General features: G+C 44.2%; 1 protein-coding gene across 2 annotated transcripts in view; it reads left to right on the forward strand.

Moving 5' to 3' along the window:
• TTC21A (tetratricopeptide repeat domain 21A) overlaps positions 1-24,473 on the forward strand; it is a 1,029,691-nt gene that overhangs the window by 296,480 nt on the left and 708,738 nt on the right. For both annotated transcript variants that reach the window (XM_069647746.1, XM_069647747.1), the window contains exon 7: positions 17,892-17,976. In XM_069647746.1, coding sequence (XP_069503847.1) covers positions 17,892-17,976 — 85 coding nt within the window. The remainder of the gene's footprint in view (positions 1-17,891; positions 17,977-24,473) is intronic.

A 24,473-nucleotide genomic window follows, 5' to 3' on the forward strand; every position in this document is an offset into this window, starting at 1 on the left:
TTACACAAGCACAATTTCGACTCTACAGTCAAATAAAGGAAAAGAATCCTTCGCAAGGAGCGAGAAAGGATAATCCACCCAGATAAGGCTCAGTAACTAATTTTGGGTAAAAAAAGAAAGCAACAATATACAAATTGGTTAGCCCTATACAAAGGCACGATCTACCAAAAGAACTCCGAACATATGCTCGCTGCCTTAGTCATATCTTAGCCTTAGGATATGAGTTGCTCTTGGCAAATGCTTAACGAGGCAAATGTACTGCGCACACACTCACTAGCAAACGCGGTTTCGGGGGAAGCATGGATTGCTTTCTACAAAAAATAGTTTCATCTCAGTGATGGGTTAAAAGAAGCAGTGGATATGAAAAATAATTTCCGGTTGGCCCTTCCCGCTGGATCACTTGGATGTGAAACTCCTGCGAAAACAATCTAATCGCTCTAGGGCTCCGGGCATCACAAATAATATGATCAATGAATATGCCTGAAGCCTGCATCCCCTTTATTTTTGACCTTTTTAAACAGATTACGAGAAGAGGTGAAATTCCTGAATCATGGAGAAAGCCAATAATTGTCCCAATCTACAATCGCCCTCCTTGACACTCTGGGTAACTGTTTGCCGCCTTCCTTTTAAAACAACTTCAGCCTGGATCAAGACTACAGGGAGAGCGGTTTCTTTAAGGGTGTGGGAACTGACCTAAACCTCTTTTTGTTGAACATTCTGAAAGCTGAGGCCTTCAATAGCAAGCGAAAAACTTCTTTGGCATTTATCTGTCTTGAAAAAGGCCTTTGCACAGCATAGACCGTCAATTACTTTGGGCAAAAATGGAGGCTTGGAATTGTATACCCATATTACTGGATGCTATCTAGTCCCTTTATTAATCAACCAGTGTGCAAATACAACTTAATGCTGCAGGACTGCTGACCAGGCCCATGCTCACCTACAGAGGACCGAAACAGGGATGCCAATTGGCTCCAACCTTGTTTAGGCTGTTCTTCTCATATGTAGGAGAATAACTGGACATGGTCGGAGCGTTTCCTGCTAAGATCAGAGAGGAGAAACTTGCACGGATGTTCTACTTGGATGATCTTGTGCTATTGGACAAAACTCCTGTTGGGCTACAGAGGAGTCTAAATACCTTCAGGGAATATATGAACATCAATGGACTTTCAATCAACTCCATAAAAATGAATATCATGGTCTTAGATTCTCACAATGGTAAGCCAAAGCCCTGTTATACATAATATGTGGGCTGAGAGCGGCTGGCTAAAGTCACTCAGGTTACATACTTAGGCGCATTCATCAACAAAAGTAGGAATGATCAACCTCAACAGATGACCCTGAAATCTAGGTTGAAGCGCCTGACTGGCCAGGGAAGATTGATTCAAAGAATGTATGGCAAATGTTCCATTTCACCGGTCCTATCCATCTATAATCTAACAGTGTTGCCCTCTTTAGTATATGAAGCAGAAGGATTCCCCATGACTCTATGGGAGATTTACTCCTCATTGGAGTGAGCCTTCTGGAGAGAAACCATGAAGCTCCCGAATCTAACCTCCACCGCACTAATCAGATACGAACTGGGCCTTGCCTTGTTGCCAGCAAGGGTCTCATGGAAAACATTGGCACTCTTTCGGAATGTCCATTCCAAATTCTGAAAAACAAACTACTTAGAGGTGGTGATTCTCTAATAGAGCAATGGTTTGCCGGATGCCAGTTGACCTTGGACTATTTGCAATCCGATCTAGAAGAACTGTTTAACATTCCTGGAAAGGTTTATTGGTAGATTGATGCACCCCGATCAGACTAGATATGTTCCACATAGAAGCATATCCAACAATCTTAGAAGACTACACCACGTCATAGAACAGTCTGAGGGGTCCTCAGGGGAGTTAGCTATAGTGTCATTGCATGCAGTAAAGGCCTTTGACTCGGTCAAATGGCCATGGCTGTTGGAAACCCTGAAAGAAAATGGGATGGGACCAGGGTACCTGAAATGGGTGGAATTACTATATAGCTCACCATTAGCCAGAGTTAGAACGGGAGCAGTCATTTCGGAAAGATGGCAGCTTGGTAGAGGCACCAGACAGGGATGCCCCTGGTCCCTGATGTTGTACATTCTAACATTAGAACCTCTGGCGATATACCTGAGACAACAATATGAGGAAGTGGGGATCTATACAAGGGGTGGACCCCACTTAATATTGCTGTACGCAGACGATGTGTTACTATACCTGAGGTACTCAGAAGAAAACGTACAATATATCCTTGAAGTACTGGAGCGATTCACATCGCTTTCGGGTATCGCAGTAAACCTAAAAAGTCCTGCATATTCCCCCTAGGACGGTATATAGGGGTCCCGCAAGATAAGCTAGCGGTACTGCCGATACCCTAGGTGACAGACCCTTTAGAAACCTGTGAATTGACATTTACCACACAACAGAGGCAGAACACACATACAACACCGAAAAAGCGCTGACAAATGTTGTTAAAAGCATGAAGTTCTGGACTAAACTCCCCCTGGCCATGATGGGGAGGGGAACGCTACTGAAGATGGTTGTATTACCCAGATTAATGCACCTCTTTGGGACTATACCGTATATCATACCGAGGCGCTTCTTTGCCAAACTTCAAGGCATATGTAGAGCATTTCTATGGGCTAAAACAAGGAATAGGATAGCCTTATGAAAATTGCAAAACTCATACGATAAAGGGGGCATTAATCTACCCAATTTTGGGATTTATTACCTGGTCAGCCAACTGCGATACGTAGCTGAATGGCTAGCTGAAGACTCTACATCAGGGTCCAGGTTGTTGGGACACGAATGTGCCCCGTACTTCCTAAAATAATGGATCTAGCTTCCTAAACGTGAGATAGGGCAGAGCTCAGGTATGCTGGAACTAGGATGGCAAGTATGGCATAAAATGTGCCAGACCATAAATAATCCGACCCGTTATTCACTGCAGGTGCCGCTAGTGACACTAACCGGAGGAGACGCCCAACTAAGGAAATCGATCCGTAAACACTGGGAACCGGTGGGGATTGTAACGACGGGCAATATATGGCAAGAGGGGTCGATAAAGGGATTTGATGTGCTGGTGGATGAAACGGGTTTACATCTAGGACAACATATAACTTACAACAGACTAGCATGAAGAGTGAAGGAGACATGGTCGGAAATAACGCTAAAGGAGCAACCAGATATAGCCATTGAAACACTGTATGATATCACGGAAGGGGGACACAAGGTTTCCTGAATATATGAACTACTGATGTCAAGAGTGGGAAGGGAAGAGACACAGCTGAGACAGGAATGGGAGGAGGAAGCCGGAGAACCAATGACGGATGGGCTATGGGAAAGGGTACAAGGGTATCACAAAAAAGTGTCTATAAATGCAAGGCTACAACAAATACAACTGTATATAACGCATAGAGCATATATGACCCTCCCGGAGAATTTCACGATTTAAAGGAGCGGAACCACAAACATGTCCTAAATGTGGGGAGAAGAATGCCGGGCTGATACACATGTTTTGGGCATGTTCCGAAATTAGAAGGTACTGGGGAGAAGTGGCCCAAAGATTGAACGAGAGGGAGATTAATTTGAATGTAGACTCGATATGGGCATGTATGGTGGGAGGCTTCCCCAGGCCACACCAATTGAAACATGTAAGCAAACTCAGAGACCTGGCCTACATACTGGCCAAGCGCAGGATAGCCATGGGGTGGAAAGCACCTACTAGACCCAAGGCAGAGGTCTGGTGGGCTGACCTCCGTAAATGGTCCGAGGCTGAAACAGTTGTATGGAGTGAGGCGGCTAACAAAGTGGGAGAGGAAGAAGCGGAAACCCTGACAGCCTGGAAACACCTAGTGGCTCCACTCTGGGGTCCTATCCATGGTGGCTCGAGCGAGGAATCTCCCGAAGACACAGATGAGGAAACACCTCCAATGAATAAAGAGCAAGGGGATGGAGCAGGGTAGGCTTGTTGGAGGGAGGAATAAAGGGAACAGTAGACTTTAAGTATATGCCCGCATTATGCAAGATAATACAAAGTACTGTGGAAGTTGTTGGTTTATTGTTGACTGTTAAATGTACTGTTTGTTTGGAAATCAATAAAAAATAGTTTAAAAAAAATAAAATATTCCTGGAAAAGTTACATGGAAACTTTGGCAAGATGACTGGATTCAAAACCAAGAGGAGAAAAAGACTCACCGACTGCAGAGTACCCTGAGGCTGGAAACCAAAGTTCAGGGTGTTCTCCCCAAGTATCTAATCAAAGCCCCCAATCTGTGGTATAGGAGTCTGTGTATGTGCTTCAGACTAGATGTATTCCTTACATATCAGCTTTTACAGATTCATAGGAAATCCGTCACATTGGGATGTAGATTGTGTTTGAACAAAGAGCTGACTGAGTCATTAACACACATGACATTATTCTGTTGTGGTTTGACAGATTTGAGAACCAAATATGTGGGCAAATTGATTAAAGAGCGCCAAACAATGGAGGCAGAAGAAATGTGGTTGTTTTTTCTAAAAGGAAAAAATCTTACAGCTACAATTAGTTTGATAACATTTTAAAAGGGTGTGTTTTAATCAAGCGTTTTAAGTACATTATGTTTTTAGGAGACCACAAGCTCACTCTTCATAATTGATCTTGAAGGGGGGGGGGAGAAGAGTTGTTGTCTGTATGATAAAGGTTTGTTAAAGTTGTAGATCATTTAATACATTTATAAAAAAAAAAAGAAATAAGTTCCTGCAGACTCCGTGTGCATTGTGGCCCTAAGGAGTGTTTGTTGTTGCTGATCTTCTTGCATGTTTTACAAAGTACTTTCGATTTTGTGGTTTATTTTGACTTTCATTTTGTCCTTACCATACATGAATGGTGCATGTACATTTTCACCATCACTGGGGGCCGGCCAAGGACCAACTGTGTCAGACGGTCTCTGATTCGAGAATTTACTAACTTCCTCCTTCCTTGCAAAAAAATCCCCAAATTCAAAAGGGCGTTCAAAGTTCCACCTGAAAAATGACAACAGGTTCTGGCTTTATGATCCACTGACTGAGAACCAGGCACCGGTTGCTGTACCTGTCAAGATCACCAGATTAAGGGTTTTCTTTGCCAGAAGCTAATTCTTTAAACTCGTGGTATGTGGCTTTTATGAAGATCCGGTCAACGAGGAAGTATAAAAGCACATGTCACTTTTCTGCTTCACTGAATGTGAGAAAACTGGGGGTATTTTCACTCCTACTCCCCTTGGATCCTATGGGCAGATGGCCAGGGAAAGGCTATCGCTCTTGGGGTGGAGAAGCGAGGGAGGATCACCTGGGTGGAGGGTCCGTGAGGATTGGGAGTGGGGAAACTTTGGGCAAGACATGGTACCCCCTTCTTCCTATTGATGACAAACCTAACCCTCCCCCAACCTCTATGGGTTATTATAAGCCAGCTTGCCTCATTTTCCCACATGTGACATTTGACAATACTGGGACGAGGAAGAGATGACTAAGAGTTATGTACACCAACATGCAGTGACACCACTTTGGTACTGAGATGAGGAAAAGGGCCTCAGAGGAGTACCATTGCAAAGATCAGGCATATCTTCCTAGTAAGCCTATCAGGCAGTTAAAAGAAAGAACCCGTACTTACAACCCTTTTAAACAACACAGGTGTATAAAAGATGTGTGGACAGGAAGGTAGGGCGAGAGAGGCCGGACGTTGATGGGAGCCGTTCTTCAGCCTGAGAAGCACACTGGGGACTGAAGCAGCTGAGGGTCCAGGCGAGTGTGGTATTGGAGCAGGAGCCCTGTGGGGCAGAGGTGAGATGAAGGAAGAAGACCAGTTGAGGGATCGTCGTCATCCCATCTAAGGGAGTGCTTGTTCTCCCGTGGCGCTGCAAGAGCACGAGAGTGTCTGCGGGATGAGAGAAAGACCCCCTGGAAGGAAGTTACAAAGTTTGTGGCCAGCGCAATATGGAAAAGGACTTCAATGTGAGTCGGTGAGTTTCCAAGATGGAGAAACCCAGTGTTATTTTAACCGTGAGTCTCAAGTAGTGAACCGCTATTGATAAATGAAACCAGAGACTGGTACAATGTATCAGAGTGGTCCCGTGTCTTATTAAAGAAAAAAGCACCTTTTCTAAAGTCTCCGAATGTTATGAATCCTTCCTTTTTAAGCAATTAACGTATTGTTGAAATAGTTGCGCTCCTTGGGGAAAAGAGGGAACATTGTCGAAAGTCTTCAACAAAGGAATGAAAGTAAAACATGTAAAGTGTGTGAACTGTGAAATTATTGGAATTCCGAATTACAGAGAATCCTAAAACTAAAGAAAGCCAATGCATATTGAATACCGAATTAAAAGCAAATTTAACATTGAAGCAAACAAGTAAACTTTGAACACTGAATATAATTAAGCAACATAAGACTGCATTAAACTCTGAGCTGCAATTAAATAATATGTAATGCATGCTGCACAACGAATGAACTTAAAACTTAAAGTTGAATACATAAAAGGCTGAAGGAAGCCCAGTGAACTTTAATGAGTGAATGTATGGTGGCAAGGCTACTGTTTGGAAAGGGGTTTGTGACACATGGTGGCAGAGCCACGAGGCGACTAAGGGGAAGCCAGAGGATCCCAAGAGGACACCCTAAGCCCAAAGGCCAACAAAAGGAATCAAGTGCAGGTAACTTGGTTCACAGGAGCAAGTACCAAGGAACCTGTGTGAGACATTGAAGTCTTGGTGAAGGGAACCCTGAGACTGGGCGGCCTATATGTGTTGTCTTGGAAACAGAGTCTCAAAACCCCTTTTGCTTGGATTTTATTATTTGAAACTTGGGGAAGGGAAGCCCAGGATTGGTTCTGAACTATCTTGCCTTGAACTGGAGAAATGTAAACTTTAAGGTTCTTTTTCATGGAACATTCTTATGCTTGAGGAATGGGAGAAGAGAGAAATATGTGAGCTGGAAGAAGCTCAGAACGTTGAGTTAAACACTGTTTCTTTTGACTTTGACATCCCTAAACATGTGTCTGTTCTAGTTGTGAGGACAAGACTAGTTTTTGGACACAAACGGACTATTAAGTTGAACTCTTTGACTCAGACTGTCCTTAGTTTTGTTCAGGTTGGGAAATCCCACCTTAGCATAGGGCAAGTTAGGCCGTCAACCATCCTGACATTTAAGTTAATAAATATCGTTTGTTTCAACTTGAAGTCTGTTGTCTGTGTCGTACTTCATGATGCCTTCACAAATGGTGCCGGGCGTGGGATGTGGCTTCACTGATACAAATTGGGGACCCTACAGTTTGGACAATTAAGCACCAGAGCATCAGACCCCTGTGAGGCAGGCCTGGTATCAAGAGAGATGACACAGACAACAAAATTATAGTTCAACCAAACTTTATTAATAATCAGGATGGTGTAACGCCTAACAAATCCTATGCTATGATGGGATTTCCCTGCCTAAAGAAAGTCTATGTCAGTAAGTCCAAAAGCAAAAAGTCTGTCTGTGTCAAAACCTATGCTTGTCTTCACAACTGCAACAAAACTATTGGAGAAATGCTCTCAACCAAAAAGTCAGAGTTACAAAACAAATGTTCAAAGAGTGGAAATGTAAGTTCCTCTATAATTCTCTGGTTCAAGTTCAACACAGTTCCAATGTAAGTTCCTTTTGGCAGGTACTGAGCAATCTCTGAAGTTACTTTCTGTAGATTCACAGGTATCACAGTTCACATCAAAGGAGTCTACCTTGCCCTAGTTCAAACGCAACAAAAGTTGATACACAACACTGTGGTCTTGTCAGTGGCGTAACACAAAAGGTGTGGGCCCCCTGCGAGTCATGCTGAGCCCCCCCCCCAAACTCGGCAACAAATCATGGGTCGTGCTACACTCTGGACCGGCCTGGATCATCACACTTGCACAATAGGCACAAAAGTGCTGCAGAAGGAGTATGCCGCACACTGTACTAGGAGAAAGATAAAAATATGTGTTTTAATGCAATATACAGCACGCTTTCTGCAAAAAATTGCTAAAAGCCAGAGTGTGTGCAATTGTTTTGTAGGGTAACACCAATCCAATGCATGCAAGTCACCAACAGTGCACAGTAACATCAATGCTTTGCTATTCAAAATGCCATGCCACATTGAAAACATGTCCCACTGGCCGCACAATGTAGACCAGTGTAGACACGTAATAACATTACAGTAAAGCATGGCAGGCCACATTGAGAAATACCTAGACTGATTGCACAAAAATGACAGTCGAAGCAATAACACTCATCAAGAAGAGGGCACACATCCAAGGCCGGGTCTCTGTGGCCTCTAACAACATGGCCAAACTCTTTAAAATCTGCAAGGAATTGATCAATCCTGTTGCGGTCTCTATCTCTCCTGTTCTCTCCCAGACCCTCTGTACGGCTCTGGCCACTCACTTCTCTGCTAAAACTCAGGACATCCTGTCCTCTATCTCCTCTTCCTCTGCCTCTTCCTCTCTCTGTCTGCCTTTGGCCCTCTCTACCTCTCATCCTGCTTGCTCCTCTTTCTCTCTGCCAACACCTGATGTGGTTTCTAGACAAGTCCGATCTATGAAAGTGTCATCCAAACAGGTGCTCCCCTGCTCCTCCAGAACCATCAAGGATCATAGTGACATCCTTGCTCCATCCTTGGAACGTTCCCCTCGCCCCTTAAGCACTGCCTTGTGCACCCACTCCTCAAGAAGCTGTCTGCCGTTCCTACCGGCCTGGTAAACTATCGCACAATCTCCATTACCCCTTTCCTGGGAAAACTCTTGGAAGAGCTGGCCATCTCCCAGCTTACTCTCCCCACTGAATCTGTTGGTTGTCTCCATGACAATCAGTCTGGCTTCAGAGCAGCCAGAGGCACGGAAACTGCTCTCTTGAACACCCATGAAGATTTGCCCTCTTACCTTGATTACAGCATTCCTTCTGTCCTAATCCTCCTTGATCTTTCCACTACTTTCGACACGGTCAACCACGCCATCCTGATCAATCAACTGTGTGAGAACCTGGGCATCATGGATCAGGCCCTGGAGTGGCTGACCTCCTTCCTCTTGGACTGCCCCTCCCAGGTCCCTTCCTCTCTGCCACCTCTCTCTCTCTCTACATGTGGTGTTCCCCAGGGCTCTATCCTCTCACCCTGGTTTTTCAACCTCTACTTGGCCCCTTTGGCCCACCTGATCCCTACCTTCTCCTCTTACTTTTAGTGTTATGCGGATGACATTCAGCTTTCCTTGAGGTTCCTGTCCTCTCTCGCTCATTCCTAACTTTCTATCCGTGATTCAGTGTTGGTGTACCTCCAACAATCTCTGCCTTAATGCCATTAAGACAGAGATCCTTCTCATTGGGACCCTTGCCCCTGCTTTTCCTCTCTCACTCTGGCCGCCCTCCTTGGGCCCTCTTTCTTTGCCTTCCTGCGACGCAAAAAACCTTGGCGTCATCTTTAATTCCACTCTCGCTTACTCTCTTGGACGTCGCCAGGAAGTGACACTACTAGCTGCTCCTCCTCAAAGGGACTATTCCCTTTCTCACTTTCCCACAGAAGCTCACTGTCTCCAGGGCCCTGTTTCTTTCTAGGCTGGACTACTGCAACAGCCTCTTTCTCAATCTGCCTTCCTCTACTCTCCACTCTTTGTAACTAATCCAGAACAGGACTGCAAGACTTATCCTTGGCCTCAAGCCCAGGGATCGTATCTCTCCAGCCCTGAAATCTCTCCACTGGCTCCCGGTGGCTGCAAGGATCAAATTCAAAACCCTTTGCATTGTCCACAAGGCTTTCTGGGGTCTGGGCCCACACTACATCCAACGCTCTCTTCCAAAATACCTTCCTCCTCAAGCACCCCCCAGCTACCTCCAACTCTCTAAGGGTTAGACACTTCTCCAGGCAGAGAGTGGGGAGTAGATCCCTCTCCTCTGCAGGTGCCTCCCTCTGGAATAGCCTTGCTGAACCCCTCAAACTTGAGCGGACCACCTGAAGTTCCGGAAGCCGCTCAAAACTTTCCTCTTCTCCTCTGCTTTCTCTCTCTCCCACCCCTGCTGACCTACCTGTCTGCCGTTTTGACTGGTTGCTTGGCTACCCTCAGAGTCTCACTGAGTCCAGGCTCTTCTTTGATCAGTCACCCTTGCACTTCCGCCGGGCCTACCACAAGCTGTAACCATTCAGTCCCTTGTTCTCCTTGCACTACCCAGAGCCCTTGCTGCACTGGCTGCACTTACTCAGAGCATTACTGCCCTGTTTTCCCCTCCCCTCTTCCTTGCATTTCCCCCCTCCCTTTCCCCTTGCATTTCTCGTTCTCACACTTGCACGATCTGAATGACACAAGGTCTAGTAAGATTGTTTGTCTTGTCCTCCCTCTATCTTCCCTCCCTTGTCTTGTCGCGCCTAGAAACACTTGTGTACAGGCGTGTTATAAATGATTTATAGCATATCATATTTTATTACAGATGCCCAAAAAAATGTACAATGCCGCAGTAAGAAATGGCTAGACTGACAGCACCCAAATGCCAGTCTAGCCAGGTAATTACACTTAGCAGTACTGCTTTATCAGAAATGCGCAGTTAAAAAAGACATACCAAACTGAGGAATTACTAGACTGGCTGCACCAAAATGCCTCTCTAGCCACTAACACCACATATCATGCCTGCTTAGTCTGGACATGGACAACCATTATGATTTATCGCACACTCCCGCCCCCACACATCCCCTCGCCTTCCCACCCCCTACCACAACCTCCAAAATCACACCCCTCTTCCTTTTCCCAGAGCCGATGCTTGAGGCTCCTTGCCTTATAGGTAACTACTGGGATGAGGAAGAGTGGGACTAGGAGTAATGAAGATTATAGATGACTAAATCAGGCATTAGCTCCATGTACCTCTACCGCATGCCATTACTTGTGTATGAGGCAAGTACTGCCTCATACACAAGTACAGGGACGACGAAGAATAGGGCTAGGTTGAATGACAATTGGCAATAAGTAATCAAGGCATTAAACACAAGTAGTGGCGTAACACCATTGAGTTGACTGGGCTTCAACACTCCCCACCTGAAATTTTGGGGTATGTTGACTCAACCTGGCTGACGTTGAGAGCAGTTGCCGGACAGAACAGGACACGAATGTTAAACGGCACCTGGGTTTCACTGTTAGTGCCTGCATTCAAATAGCAATTTAAATCATGATGTGGGTTTAGTACTTGAATGCCAGGGGAGTGATTGGAAGGATAGAGAGGGAACAGGAGACTACTCATTCTCACAGCAGTCCATAAGTGGGTGCTTTCAGACTTAAAGGAGAGCGTTAACTGCTTGTAACATTGAAGCTGCACTAGAATAGTCTCATTAAAATGTGTAAAGAAGTTGGATGCCCCCACACAAATAGGTTTGCCCCTTCCTCACTGCCCTTGAAGTTAGCGCCTCTCCCAATATTTGAAGGATTAGCCCCCCCAAAATGTCGGTTTTGTTGCGCCCCTGAACACAAGCAAATGTACCATTCACCATATACACACACAGCCATCCATACATTTAAGTGTGCACTTGTTCACCATACAGGCACACCCAAACAGCCATCCATACATTTAAGTGTGCACCCTTCCACCATACAGGTACACCCAGGTAGCCACCGATACATTTAAGTGTGCAACCTTTCACTATACACGCACACCCAGCCACCCAAACATTTGTGTGCACCCTTTCACCATACACTCACACACACACACACACACACACACGTCATGGGGTTGATGGGAGCCCTATTACTTCAAAAAGAAATTGTTTCTTTTTGTAGTCATAAAGAAATGACTTCCGTTAAGGACCGAACCATGATGGAAATAATTTCTTTTTGAAATCATAATGATCCCCAACCCATGACATATGGAGGCCTCCAGTCTGGGGTCTTCAATGTCATGGGGGGGGGGGAGCCCTTGGACTTCAAAAAAAGTTTCTTTTTGTAGTCAATCTGCCTTCATAAAGAAATAATTTCCGTTACAGAAATTATTTCTTTATGAATGCAGAGTGAATTCAAAAATTATTTAGTAAAATAAAAAAACATTTATTTATTTTCTCCAAGTGGGGCCCCCTCCCAGGACATGTGCTAGCGGGGCCTCCCGCACAGTGGGGGCTGCGGGGGGGCCCCGTTAACGCCAGTGAGTCTTGTGACTCCTTTCCCCAAGACAAAGGTTCTCCAAATTTAACTCTCAAGGTTCCCTTCCAAAAGAGTCACTTCTAGCAGTTGATTTGCTACTAAACTTTTATACAACACAGTGGTCTGGAGACTCCTTTCCCTAAAGTCAAGGACTTCTCCAACTTAAACTCCCAGGGTTCTCTTCCTCAAGAGTCACAACAGTTGAGATTCACAAATACACAGGCTGTTAAATTCATGAGTTCATGAGAAACGTAGTGTCCGCTTGACCCCTCTCTTGGTTAACTTCACCAATGGTTCACACCTCTTATTTGCTTATCAAATCTTTCGTGGCTTATGATCTAGGCACAGTTGTCTGACCACACGGTCCACCCATCACAGGTCACACAACCAGCAACCACATCTCTTCCTTGTGATTGAAGTCTTGATGTTAGCAAAGTTGACCCTAGGAAACTTAATGGTCTAGGCGCAGTTGACAGACCACAGGACACGCATCCATACGTTTCCCATAGCTGATATTCAGTGGTTCACAAGTTTAAGTCTTTCACTTTACTCTGGAGGTGTCTCTTTGGCAATGATGGCGTTATACAATTTCTGTTGTGCAGGCTCATTGATTGATTGATTGATTTATTTATTTATAGAGGGATTTACACCAAGGCGCTGTACAATGGAACAACAAAATACAAGATAACAACAACAAATAACAGTGGGAGCAAAAATTACATCATGAATCATTCAATAAAACAGTGGAAAGAGCAATTAACTGAAGGGGGAGTGGAAGTATGGGTGAGGTGGTTGGAGATGGATTGGGCGAGGGAAAATGGAAGGGAGAGAGAGCAGGAGAGGGGAGAGAGGAATCAGGGAGGAGGGAAGGGAAGTAGAGAGAGCAGAGGGGGAGTTTTCAAGGTGGAGAATGGAGGAGGAGGGATTTAAGGGAGGTCTGAAATGAGGAGAAGGTTGTGGTAGAGCGGATTGTGAGAGGGAGCGAGTTCCAGTGCAGAGGTGCAAGGAGTTGGAAGGAGTGGAAACGGGAGGAAGCGCAGGGGGATGGAGGTACAGTGAGAAGGAAATGGTCAGCAGAACAAAGGGAACGGGAGGGGGAGTAGAAGGAGAGAAGGGAGGAGAGATAAGGAGGAGCAAGACCATCGAGGGATTTGAAGACAAAGCAGAGAAAGTAGAATTTTAGCTGTGAGTGGAAAGGTAGACAGCCAAGGTAAGAGAGCGAGGAAGACATGGAGTGACGGGAGGTAAGGAGACAAAGGGTATGAACAGCAGAGTGGTATATGGATATAAGAGGGGCAAGCTGAGATGCGGGAAGACCAAAGAGTAGAGAAGGGCAGTAGAAGAGGCGGGAAAAGATGAGAGAGGAAATTAGGAGTTTCATGCAGCCACTCTTGCCAAAGTCAGCAATATATACAAGTGTTCACTGTATGGGCTCAGTACCCCCTCTCATCTCGTTCAGCATTCAATGTTGCTCACCTTTTCGTGGTTTGGGCTCAATAGCTCCTGTTGCTACGTTCTGCAATCAATATTAGCAAGCTGCTAGTGCTGCAGGCTCATCAGCCCCTTTAGTTATATTCGATCTTCAAAATATGTAAGCATCAGGCTTTTCGTTACATTCAGCATTCAAGATTGCAAATGTCCAGCTTTTCATTACGTTTGGCATTCAAGATTTCAAGCATTCCGCTTTTCGAATTCAAGTGTCCAGCTTTTCGTTACGTTCGATATTTAAGATTACAAGCATTCAACTTGTCAGTATGGTCAGTGTTCAAAGTTTCAAGCATGCAGCTTTTCATTACGTTCAGCTTTCAAGATTGCGAGCATCAGGCTCAACAGCCCCTCCCAGAGTGCCCTGGTGTCTCAAGTTACCGGACTGCAACTCCGCTTCGCTGAGTGCTCCCCTCTGCGTGTCCCAGCCTTTGTGCTGGGCTCCGCTTCCGCTCTTCGTAGAGGTTGCTTTCCGCCTTCCTAACAAGGGCTCCTACTCTGGCACTGCACTCCCGGCGGGACCCCCAGGAACCTTGTCGGCATCTTGCCGCTTCTGCTTCTTGTCCCCTCTGTGCAGCACTTGTCAGGTTCTCCAGACCTTCTGCAGCACTCAGACTTCTCAAACCTCCCCCTTCCTCTTTTGCACGCCACCTTTTATGTTTCCTGACTGTTGATAGATTGCAGGTGGAGCGAGTCATTCCTAATTGCCTGACTTTGTTTAAACTCATTAGTGTGACATGCCGGATATTTATGGCTCTATGCATCGGAACCTCTCTTCCTCGTCACAGTACCATAGTGGTTTTTACAATGGGAAATCTGCATTGCTCCTGGTTGCCTCTTTTTCTTCCCAGTACTCAAGGGGAATTTACAGGGGATTATGGAATGAGACTGGCAATAGGGAGGGGAGGGTAGGTCGATGTCAGGAAAGGGGGGATACCATGTCTCACCATCAGGTACCCTCTCTCCACTCCCCAAAAACCCTCCACTGAGGTGATCCTACCTCGCTTGTCCACCCCCATGGTCGGGATCCAAGAACGATGACCCGTCTCTGGCCACCTAAACAGAGGATCCCAGGGGAGTAGATGTGCAAGTACCTTCAGGTTTCTCACACCCCTCAGTAGCCACTACAGGCTCTATTGGGTTTGATATCTGTACTAGTAGGGATGAGATCGTTCCTCCAGATGAAAGAAGACTGATACCCTGGCCTGATATTGATTCCATCCCCTGATACATACATAAGATTAGTACCCAAGTTAGATTTACCATGGAGATTTGGGATTCATGATTTGGCGGGGGTGATAGACCCAAACCTCTGAGGTAACGTCGAGGTAGTGTTATAGAACCATGGACAGGAAGCATTTCAAGCTTACCAAGGTCATAAGATTGGTCAAGGGATAATTGAGAGAGCAATGCTTCCCAGATTCAGGGAGGAAATAGAGAAGGAAAGCACTGATGGAGGAATCCAGGGATGTGGGGCAACCAATGAGACATCTGGTGGCCCTTCCAACTGTGAAACCCAAAATGATTGAGGGAGAACCAACCACACTTCTAGATTTAGCCACAGCCCAAAGAAACAACCCATTGTGGACAGAGGCCTTTTTGCAAGTGGTATTGGAAACTGAGGGCTGTAAGAGGGGGGAACCTTGATTCCTTGTGAAGCATGGCTTTCTTTATCGGGGAAACACCTCTCCAGAGGGCAGGATAAGATGCCAGTTCGTGGTCCCAGGGAGTCGTAAAAAGGTGGTCCTAGAAAGAGCACAAATAGATTTGAATGAAAGCCATCTGGGGCCCCCTAAGCTTCTGAGTCATTTAATGGATCATTTTACTGGCCTGTAATTCGTACTGATATTGACACCTTCATGCATATGTTTGTTTAATCTGTCAAGAAAATAGCCAATATGTTCCATCTACTTGTTTCACCAATAGAATAGCATCCCAAGAAACAGAGGCGTGCCTAAAATAATTGATGTTACAAAGTACGAGGCCTTGGGAAAACACCACCTTCCCCAACCAGGTATCGCATGTGGGAGTAGTCTTTCAAGCTTTGACCTCACAGGCCATCCGCCCCATCAGGAAGTCCACAGAAGGAACATATTTTCAACTCTTTTGTCCTCATGTCTGCCGAGTACCAGAAAGGGACAAAATAATAATCTCTCTAGGTTTACAGCTTAATTTCCCTTGTGGCATGGGCATCTATGTACTATCCCTAAAGGAAAAGGATTGAGAAAACAACCTATACTTTCCTGGGGAGAGGAATTAAAAAATGTCCTTTTGAATTTCTCTGATGTGCCCATTGAGGTCCAACCGGCCAGTTGGTAGGAATTTTAAGGTATGAAAGTTTATGGGACCCCTTCTCTGATCCAACTTTTATTAAAAATTATCAAGAGAATATCTTTGGTAAGGAGAGGAATCAGGACTTTGTCATTGATTCTTTAGAAACAGAAATATTGTGTCCCCATGGGGGCGATATGTTATCAGCATCAATCACTTCCCCAGAGAAATTGGGAGGCCAGAAAGCCTGGGGATAAGAGGGAAAGAATTTAATCTCTGGGAGTACTTCTGAAGAAACCCCAGGGAACCCCAAGAAGTCAACACCTGATGCCCTATCTTCTTCATTGGGGTTACTCGATATCCAATTTCCCCAGATAACGACAACCTTAGGAAAAGTGGTAACAGGATTCAACACCCCAGGGAAAACAGCAGAGAAAGGGGGTTACCCTTCAGTAATAAACCCATCTCTTGATCCCTATTGAAAGTGTTACTCTTGTAAAGGGTACGGATATGTTGCAAGGTGTTGTCCATTGAACAAAGATGACTTTCCTAATCTTTGGTCGTCTAAAGAACCTGGCCAAACTGAAGGAAAGAAGAAAGATTGTAGAAATCAAAGAGATTCATATGCCTTCTTGTATACCAGAGGAAAAGCCTCATATAAGGTCCCTGTTACCTTGGAGTGAAAGATTGTATGGGCAGAGTTGGATACGGGAAGCAAGGAAAGTGCCCCAGACAAGAATTACTCCCTCAGGGATGGAAAGAAGTTAGAAAGGAGAAAGTAAGCTGTGTACATGGCCATATGAAAAGATACCCAGGGAGTAAAGTCCCGATTTACCATTTTGGGAAAGAAAGTAAATCTCATGGTAGCAGCAATTTCCAACTTGCCAGCACAATTAGTCCTGGGAAGGGATGTACCCCAGTTAGATCAATGGGTTTCATGGGAAGCTCAAACTAAAATCAAAAGTTCTATAGTTGGACCTCCTTATCTAACGAAACTAGAACTTCCTAAATTTGAAAAGGAAACTAGCAGAGGAAAGAAAATCAATAACATGGAAACAAACCTAATGTGCCAGCGAAGAGAAGCAAGCCCTCGAGGTATGTGGTTTGTCTTGGACTGACAATTAAGTTGTTCCACAGTGGAATCCCATAAGGATCGAGAGCAAGGTATCGCTCTGCCGTGTTCCATGTGAAACACCTCGGTCCAACCCGCATTGGGGAAGGGTATGTGAGAAACCTATATGTGTTTATTTGGATTGCATTATTTGAAACTTGGGGAAGGGAACCCCAGGATTGGTGCTGAACTATACTGCCTTGAACTGGAGAAAGGTACATTTTAATTCTCTTTTTCATGGAACTTTCCTCTGCTTGGGGATGGGGAGCTGAGAGAAAGTTGTGAGCTTGAAGAAGCTCAGAACTTTGAGTTACACACTGTTTCTTTTGACTTTGACATCCCTACACATTTGTTTGTTCTAGTTGTAAGGGCAAGATTAGGTTTTGGACACTGCTGGACTATTAAGTTGAACTCTTTGATCCAGGCTTTCCTTAGTTTTGTTCAAGTAGGGAAATCTCACCTTAGCATAGGGCAAGTTAGGCCTTCAACCATTCTGACATTTAAGTTAATAAATATCTTTTGTTTGAACTTGAAGTCTGTTGCCTGTGTCGTACTTCATGATGCCTTCACAAAATTTCATAAGAAATGGCAATTCTAGCAAAATAGCCAACCACAAGTGTTTCGAACCTAGGAGTGCAATGCTGCACACTTGATCACTCGACGCGGAGCCAAGCAACTGATAGTATGGCTATGTGGAGCCAGTGCATAAACTTTCATGTTTCATAGATGCTAAGAACAAAGAGATTCATTTTCTTGATGTCTTCATGTGCATAAAAAAGAATGGGGGACTGTGGACATAAAAGCATCCTTATGGACACACAAAATGTCTGTGTAACCCTTTTGTGCAAAATGTTTACTTTTATGAATGATATGCTTTGTTGCTTCAGAATTCAGATGAAGGATGTGATCAACATAGACGCTCTACAGGTCCTCGCCGTATTCAGTCTGGCCAGGGATGGAAACATGTCTACGGTGAGTGCTGCTAACATGATGGGGCACTGCAGGTATGCTGTACTTTTAAAGAGTATGTGACAATAACATGCTTATTTAGCAAAATTATTAACTGTTTACTTGTTTGCTATAGATGATAGACAAATGTTTCCAATTGAAAACATTATCAATAAGTAACATCACAAAGTATCCCATGCTTTCTTACACCACTGGTGGCTGCCGCTTAAAAAGGTTCTTAGTGACTTTTTCAAATGCAATATTTTCGAAATGACATTTAGCCGAAAAAAAAATGTTTGAATGATTTTTTTTTAAATGGGTGGGGGGGGGGTGCTCCCTCAAGTCCCCTTTTTTTTATAAACACTTTTTTTTTACTTGCGAAACAAAAAAAAACATACATTTAAAAAAAAAACATTCCACATTTTTTTTCCAGCAATTTGTTTTTGACAAAATGGCATCTCGAAAATATTTTGTTGATAATTTTACTGGATACCGCTTAAAAAATATTGCCAACCCTGATGTGGGCCCACCGATACCATGGGCCTCATTACGACCCTGCCGGTCCGGAAAGAACGGTGGTGGTAAAAGTGCTGCCACTGTTCTTTCCGGACCGGCTGATTGAGAGTCCTGCAGGTCTGACCTGGCGGGTTTAACACCACCCGCCTGCAGGCGGACATGGAAACAACGGCTCTGTCATAGACGGAACCGGAGGCATGGGGACTTACAGAATTCCACCTCCGGAATTACCAGGTCACCCGGGTTGTAATGCCCCGGTGATTCCGGGAATCACAGAGGCGGAATGGTAATATGGGTCAGGCGGTAACCTGCTGGTTTTTCCCGCTCGGTTACCGCCTGACTCGTAATGGGAACCCATGTCTTCCATTTCTTTTGCCTTTATGACACGGAGCCCCTATCACACATATTTTTGTACCATAGATGCTGACTCTTCATCGTGGACCAGAGAGCTAATATAGCCAATTCTTATTTGCCTACCTTAAAGATCTTTATTGTCTTTGTTTTCCATGGAAAGAAAGAAGTGAAACGTATACTTGACAAAAAGATACCCATTGCATCCTGTGTCTTTCCCATCTCTCCTTGATAAGCTTCTTCCTGTTAACGCTTAGCTTATTTTCTTGCTACATCTTGACATCTGGATAATAACTGTGTAGCAGATCTCCATGGTTCACTTATTTACAGTTAGGTCCTGTTGCAAAAGCTTTTGGTACTGTAAATTATATTACCATGTCCCAGTCTTTGTGTATGTTTTCTTGATTTGTTTCCAGTTTCTAAGAAGTACCCTCCTGACCAATATCCGTGCTGCATCTCTCCATTTTACTCTGCCCCTGCCTCAGGTCTTTCACTGATTCCAGGAGTGCCAGCCTTAAAGTGCTCTCAGACTACATTTATAGTGTCAAATAGAGCTAAACACCTGGAGTCAGAATGCTGTGATATTTGGATAATTCTTTTTTAATTTGAGTCTGTTCAAGCACACCGGGGTCTGGGTGGTTCCCATGTGGCTGCTTTTAAGCTGGTGTCACCATGTACGGTTCAGAATGTTGTAGAGAGGCAAATGTATGCGTCATTTATAGAGCCCAGCCCCTCTCCTCCGTCATACTGGAAGAACAGCAAGAAAGCACTGCTTTTGACACCTGGTATCATCCCGACACCACATCGAAGGTATGAGAGACGTTATGTGCTCAGACAACCATACTGAATGTACCCTCAAACCGTTGTGGTAGACATGAGCCTGCAGACACCACTGGATATAGAAGAACTATAAGTAAAGTCTGACGATGTAAAGTGACGCCACTAAAGAGAGAAGATATGTGGACGCACTGAACTCGATGCATGGATACCTAAAGAATAAAGAAGTATTTGAAGCTACGAAGTAAACATCTATGCGAATGGAAAGGAAAACCATATATACTAAGTAGATAAGTGATAAGAGATGTAATTGATGTATATATGCAGAAACACAAGGTAGATAAGACAACGTAGAAGCTTTCTAAAGTAGGAAATAAAACATGAGTAAAGCAACCATGTTGAGAAAATGGATGTCGGCATTGTATAAAAATGAGCACAAAGCCTCAAGAAGAGAAACTAAAGCTGCAAAGCTGACAGGAACAGGAATACAGATTTGTGCAAGAACACAGGATATTTGGTTGGCTCAGAACCAAGGATGACACAGCAAGAAACAACTGCAGGGCTTAAAAGGAGTAAAAAAGGATAAGCAACATACGCAGGACATATTTCTCTTAGATTAAGTAAAGGAGTGAACAGTTGTGAGTGCCAAGTATTGTACAGTTAAAGATACAAAAAGCACACGCAGGATGGAGCAAACAAGTCTCCAGAGACCAAGGAGAGTAATAGCACCCAATATAATTGAATCAAATAGCATTACATAGAAGGACGGAATGGACAAAATCATGGTCTCCTTGCAATTGATATAGGACCAGAAATCAAGGCCTATTCATAACGCTCCAGACAAAGATAGCTTCACTCCCTTTAAAGTTCTGAGCAAGAGAAGAAGAAGCCTTGGCTTAGTGCCTAACTGATGAGAGACAGTAGGCGAATTAGCTAAGAAAGGCAGTTGTCTGACATTGTTCCCTTGCACCTGGGTTTCGTTGTTTACATGCTGCTTACACGCCTAATGTCCACGGTTGGTAAGAGAGTGGCAACCAATCATGAGGGTCTATGTAATGTTGGACCATATATTGTTGCACGGCCCTATCCGCTGCTGTTATTTCATTATTATCTGTATTTTACATAGTTAGAGGTAGTTTATGCCAGTCCTAGAGCAACTCACAGGTATGGCTCTGGAGGACCCAGGGATTTTTGAAGTGTACAATGTACTTGTCCACCTCACCCAACCGTTTGTAACAAAAGTGGGTAAAATCATAAAAAGGCGTGCCATCAAAACAAACCTGTAGTACGATAAGGAATGTAGGTGGGCAAAGAGGGGTGTATTAAAGTGTTTGGAAAAAGGAAAATATGTGGATAAACCATTGCTGAGATCACAGAGATTGGCTTATAAGTCATTAATTAAGACAAAAAAGGAAGCCCATGTCCGGGCTGAATGGGACAAATTGTATGTGGCCTCCACCTCTGGCAACTGCCGTGCATTCTGGCGATTAGTAAGGGTGAACACCAATGACCAAGCAAGGGATTTGGTAACAGAGATACCTGACAATGCCTGGATACAGCATTTCCAGGAATTATATAGTTTGGATCCAATAATGCAGCAACTGGATGCCTGACCATTATGAGAATGTGAATGGTCATGAATCAATACAGCTGCAACGCCCTACTCTCACAGAAGGGAGGCAAGCCCCTGGGACCCGGTATGTTGCCTGTTTACCTGTTTAGAGATGAGGTCTTTTTTTGGGACCCATTTTTGCGCCTTTTGTTGAATGCCTGTTTGAAACAGAATAGGGTCCACCACTCTTGTTGCAAAGCCATCCTTGTACCAATTTATAAAAAGGGAGGGACTTGGTGATCCATCTAATTACAGGCCAATCTCCCTACTAGACGGGGTGGGAAACATTTTTGCTAAAGCCCTACTAGCACATTTACAAGAATGGATGGACGGGAATGGTATTATTGACAATTTGCAGGCACGGTTCTCTATGGGAGTAAGCACATTGGACCAGGTGTTCCGGCTATATTTGATTGCACAAAAATACACGGTCCTGAGGGGGATGAGGGTATAGCAATATTTATCGACCTCAGGACCGCGTTTGATAGCGTCTCGAGAGCGACCCTGAGGAGAATTCTTGCCAGGAGGGGGATCCCTGCAGGGCTTCTACAGATACAGATCCAGCTCTACTCTGATAATTCAGCCAAAGTACGCTGGGGAATGAGGGGGACCTTACAGATCCCATTGCAGTAGTCAGAGGGGTTTGACAGGGATGTGTCCTAGCACCCCTATTTTTCCTGATTTACATTAATGAGGTAGTTAACCAAGTAAATTTAAACTGTTTAGATCTTCTGAACTTGGGGCGGGAGATCTGTCCAATCCTCCTCTTTGCGGATGACGCTGTCTTGCTATCACCTTCCGTGAAGGGCCTCAAAATCACACTGGAGGATTTTGTGATGAAATGCAGAGAGCTGAGTCTTGAGATAAATATGGTTTAGACCAACACATTGGTCTTTAGACCCAGATGTAAAAGGTTGATCCCAGTGTCATTGACTATAAATGGGTCACTAATCGAAAGTGTACATAACTTCGATTACCTGGGTGTTAGACTCAATGGTACTGGTGACTGGAGCCACCAGCTATTACAATCTAGTCTGACTATGGAGAAATACGGTGGAGGCATTATAAGGTTTTTCTACTCGCATGGCCAGGGTGCCGTTTGGCTTGAAATCAAGATGCTCTCGGCTCAGGCAAAACCAGCAGCGACTTATGGGGAAGAAATATGGGGCCACTCAAAATCAACAAAGTGGGCCTGGCTGAGAGGACATGTTTGAAGAAGCTATTGGCACTCACAACAAGTTGTCCCTCTGCTCCCATTTATTATGCATTGGGATTAACCCCAATACAGTAAGAGGTGCTGCATCGGCCTGTGCTATTTTGGCTTAGTTTATGGCTGACCCCAGAACTACAGATTTTCCGAGAGGTGATATCCCATATTTTGGATTTGGAGGGTGGGAAGTCCTTACCCTGGTTCCAACATTTGGTTCGTATGGACATGGCTGGCCTATCGTTATGCCCAGAGAGAATGACTCGGAGCAATGTTGTTGAGGCCAAGGTGGCCTTGTGAAGGCTGCTAGAGATTGACCTGGCTAGCGACTGATTAGAGGTGGCTGGTGCAGACTTTATCTGAACTCCAAATTAACAACTGGGTTTGAACCCTACCTTGACAATGTTGTCCCTCCATTGTCTCATAACCTTTATTTAAGGTTTACATTGTCACAATTGAACCTGGCTTATCGCACGTCAAAATGGTATCATAGTGAGAATCATCTTTGCCCAGTTTGTGGCTTATCCAAGGAGACGGTGCTCAATTTTTTGTTCTTTTGCCAAGGTTATAGGGTTGGACGAGGCAAATACCTAAAAACAATATGTAATAATTATGGTATTCGCTGTACAGGCCTGGCACTGCAGCTATTTAGGAACAGTGAAAATATGAGTGTGGTGTACTGTGTTGCAAGCTACTTAGACTTTGCATTGAGAGTAAGGGGCAAAATCATAAAGGAAGGAAGAGGACCGTGGTTATGGAGGCACACATGCTTCCATCAACAAACTTATGAACGCTATATAATTGTACTTTACGTTCATTTCCGATTGTAAACTATGCCCTGGTGACAATTGAGAGTAGTCGGAAGGGTAGGCTTGTCAAATCATGTATCAAGTTACATATTTACTTGCGCTTTTATCTTTGTTGATTCTGGTTGCACTTATGTAATATATGAAATTATAATTTGCCTCCTTGTTTTTAACACATCACTATGTAATTAACAGGTAATTCTTGTTTACTATATCTTTGTACTTTTATGGTATTTACGCCGAAATAAAGGTGTGTCTACCAGGTAAGTGGCATTCACTGATGATACTAACAACATTTATACAAACATATGTATGTTTCCCCTAACCTATCCCTCCACACAGTAGGTTTTTACTGTTAGCCACATAGGATGACGTCATAGCTGACGTATGTCGAGGTATAAAACCTTTTGTGTAACTGAAGCGCATTGAGAGTGTGTGAGCTATAATCTGTTTGTTCGCCTGGTTTCCCTACTTTATTGAACTGAAAAATCAAGTAGTATTTTTCTATATTCCGTGAGTCTGTCTGGTGGTTTGGGCCTGAGATCATTTATTGTGGTAATCCCATTCGGCACTTGGAACACTCAAGGTGTTATTGCACAATGTTACAATAGGTAATCCACATGTTGGCATCTCTGTCCATAGTTCCAAGCTGTTTGAGCATCTTTGCACTCCTTCAATTCTGCTTTGATCCAGTTTGGTGTTCCACCTGTGTCATAGTGCTCTCCCAGTTTCAGAATCCCACAGGCATGGCAAACTGTTCTTCATAAGTACTAGTTTTCAGATGTACTTATCCATCTGTGTGTCTTTTTGACCTACTTTCCGTAGGTCTTTCAGCCTTGTTAATTCATGTAAACTCCCTCTTTCAAACAATATTCAATCAGCCTTTACCCTGCCTTGTCCCACCTTTTCAATTGTATTTTTCTATTTGAAAGATTATGTTCTACCATATATCAGCACTGTGCAAAAAGTAGGAGTACAGGGACGTCTCTACGTATATAATTCTCCACACCTCTCTATAATGTACTATTGGGTTCCTACGTGTTAACTGTGTTGCCTGTGTAATCCAGTGTTGAATTTTTAAAGGTTGTAAGGGAAAATGTTCACATCTTAGCCGTAGAAGAGTTTTGTTGCCCTGAATCTGTTCCCTGGCTAATTGGGCTAATCTATTCGTCCATGTGTACACTTGAGGATTGGTACTCAAGTCCTCCCTTATTTGATCCTTGCCATAGATGTTTGGTAATCCAGGATTCTC

Source organism: Ambystoma mexicanum, chromosome 2q, assembly GCF_040938575.1.
Source record: "Ambystoma mexicanum isolate Mex_15411 chromosome 2q, UKY_AmexF1_1, whole genome shotgun sequence".
Lineage (NCBI taxonomy): Eukaryota > Metazoa > Chordata > Amphibia > Caudata > Ambystomatidae > Ambystoma > Ambystoma mexicanum.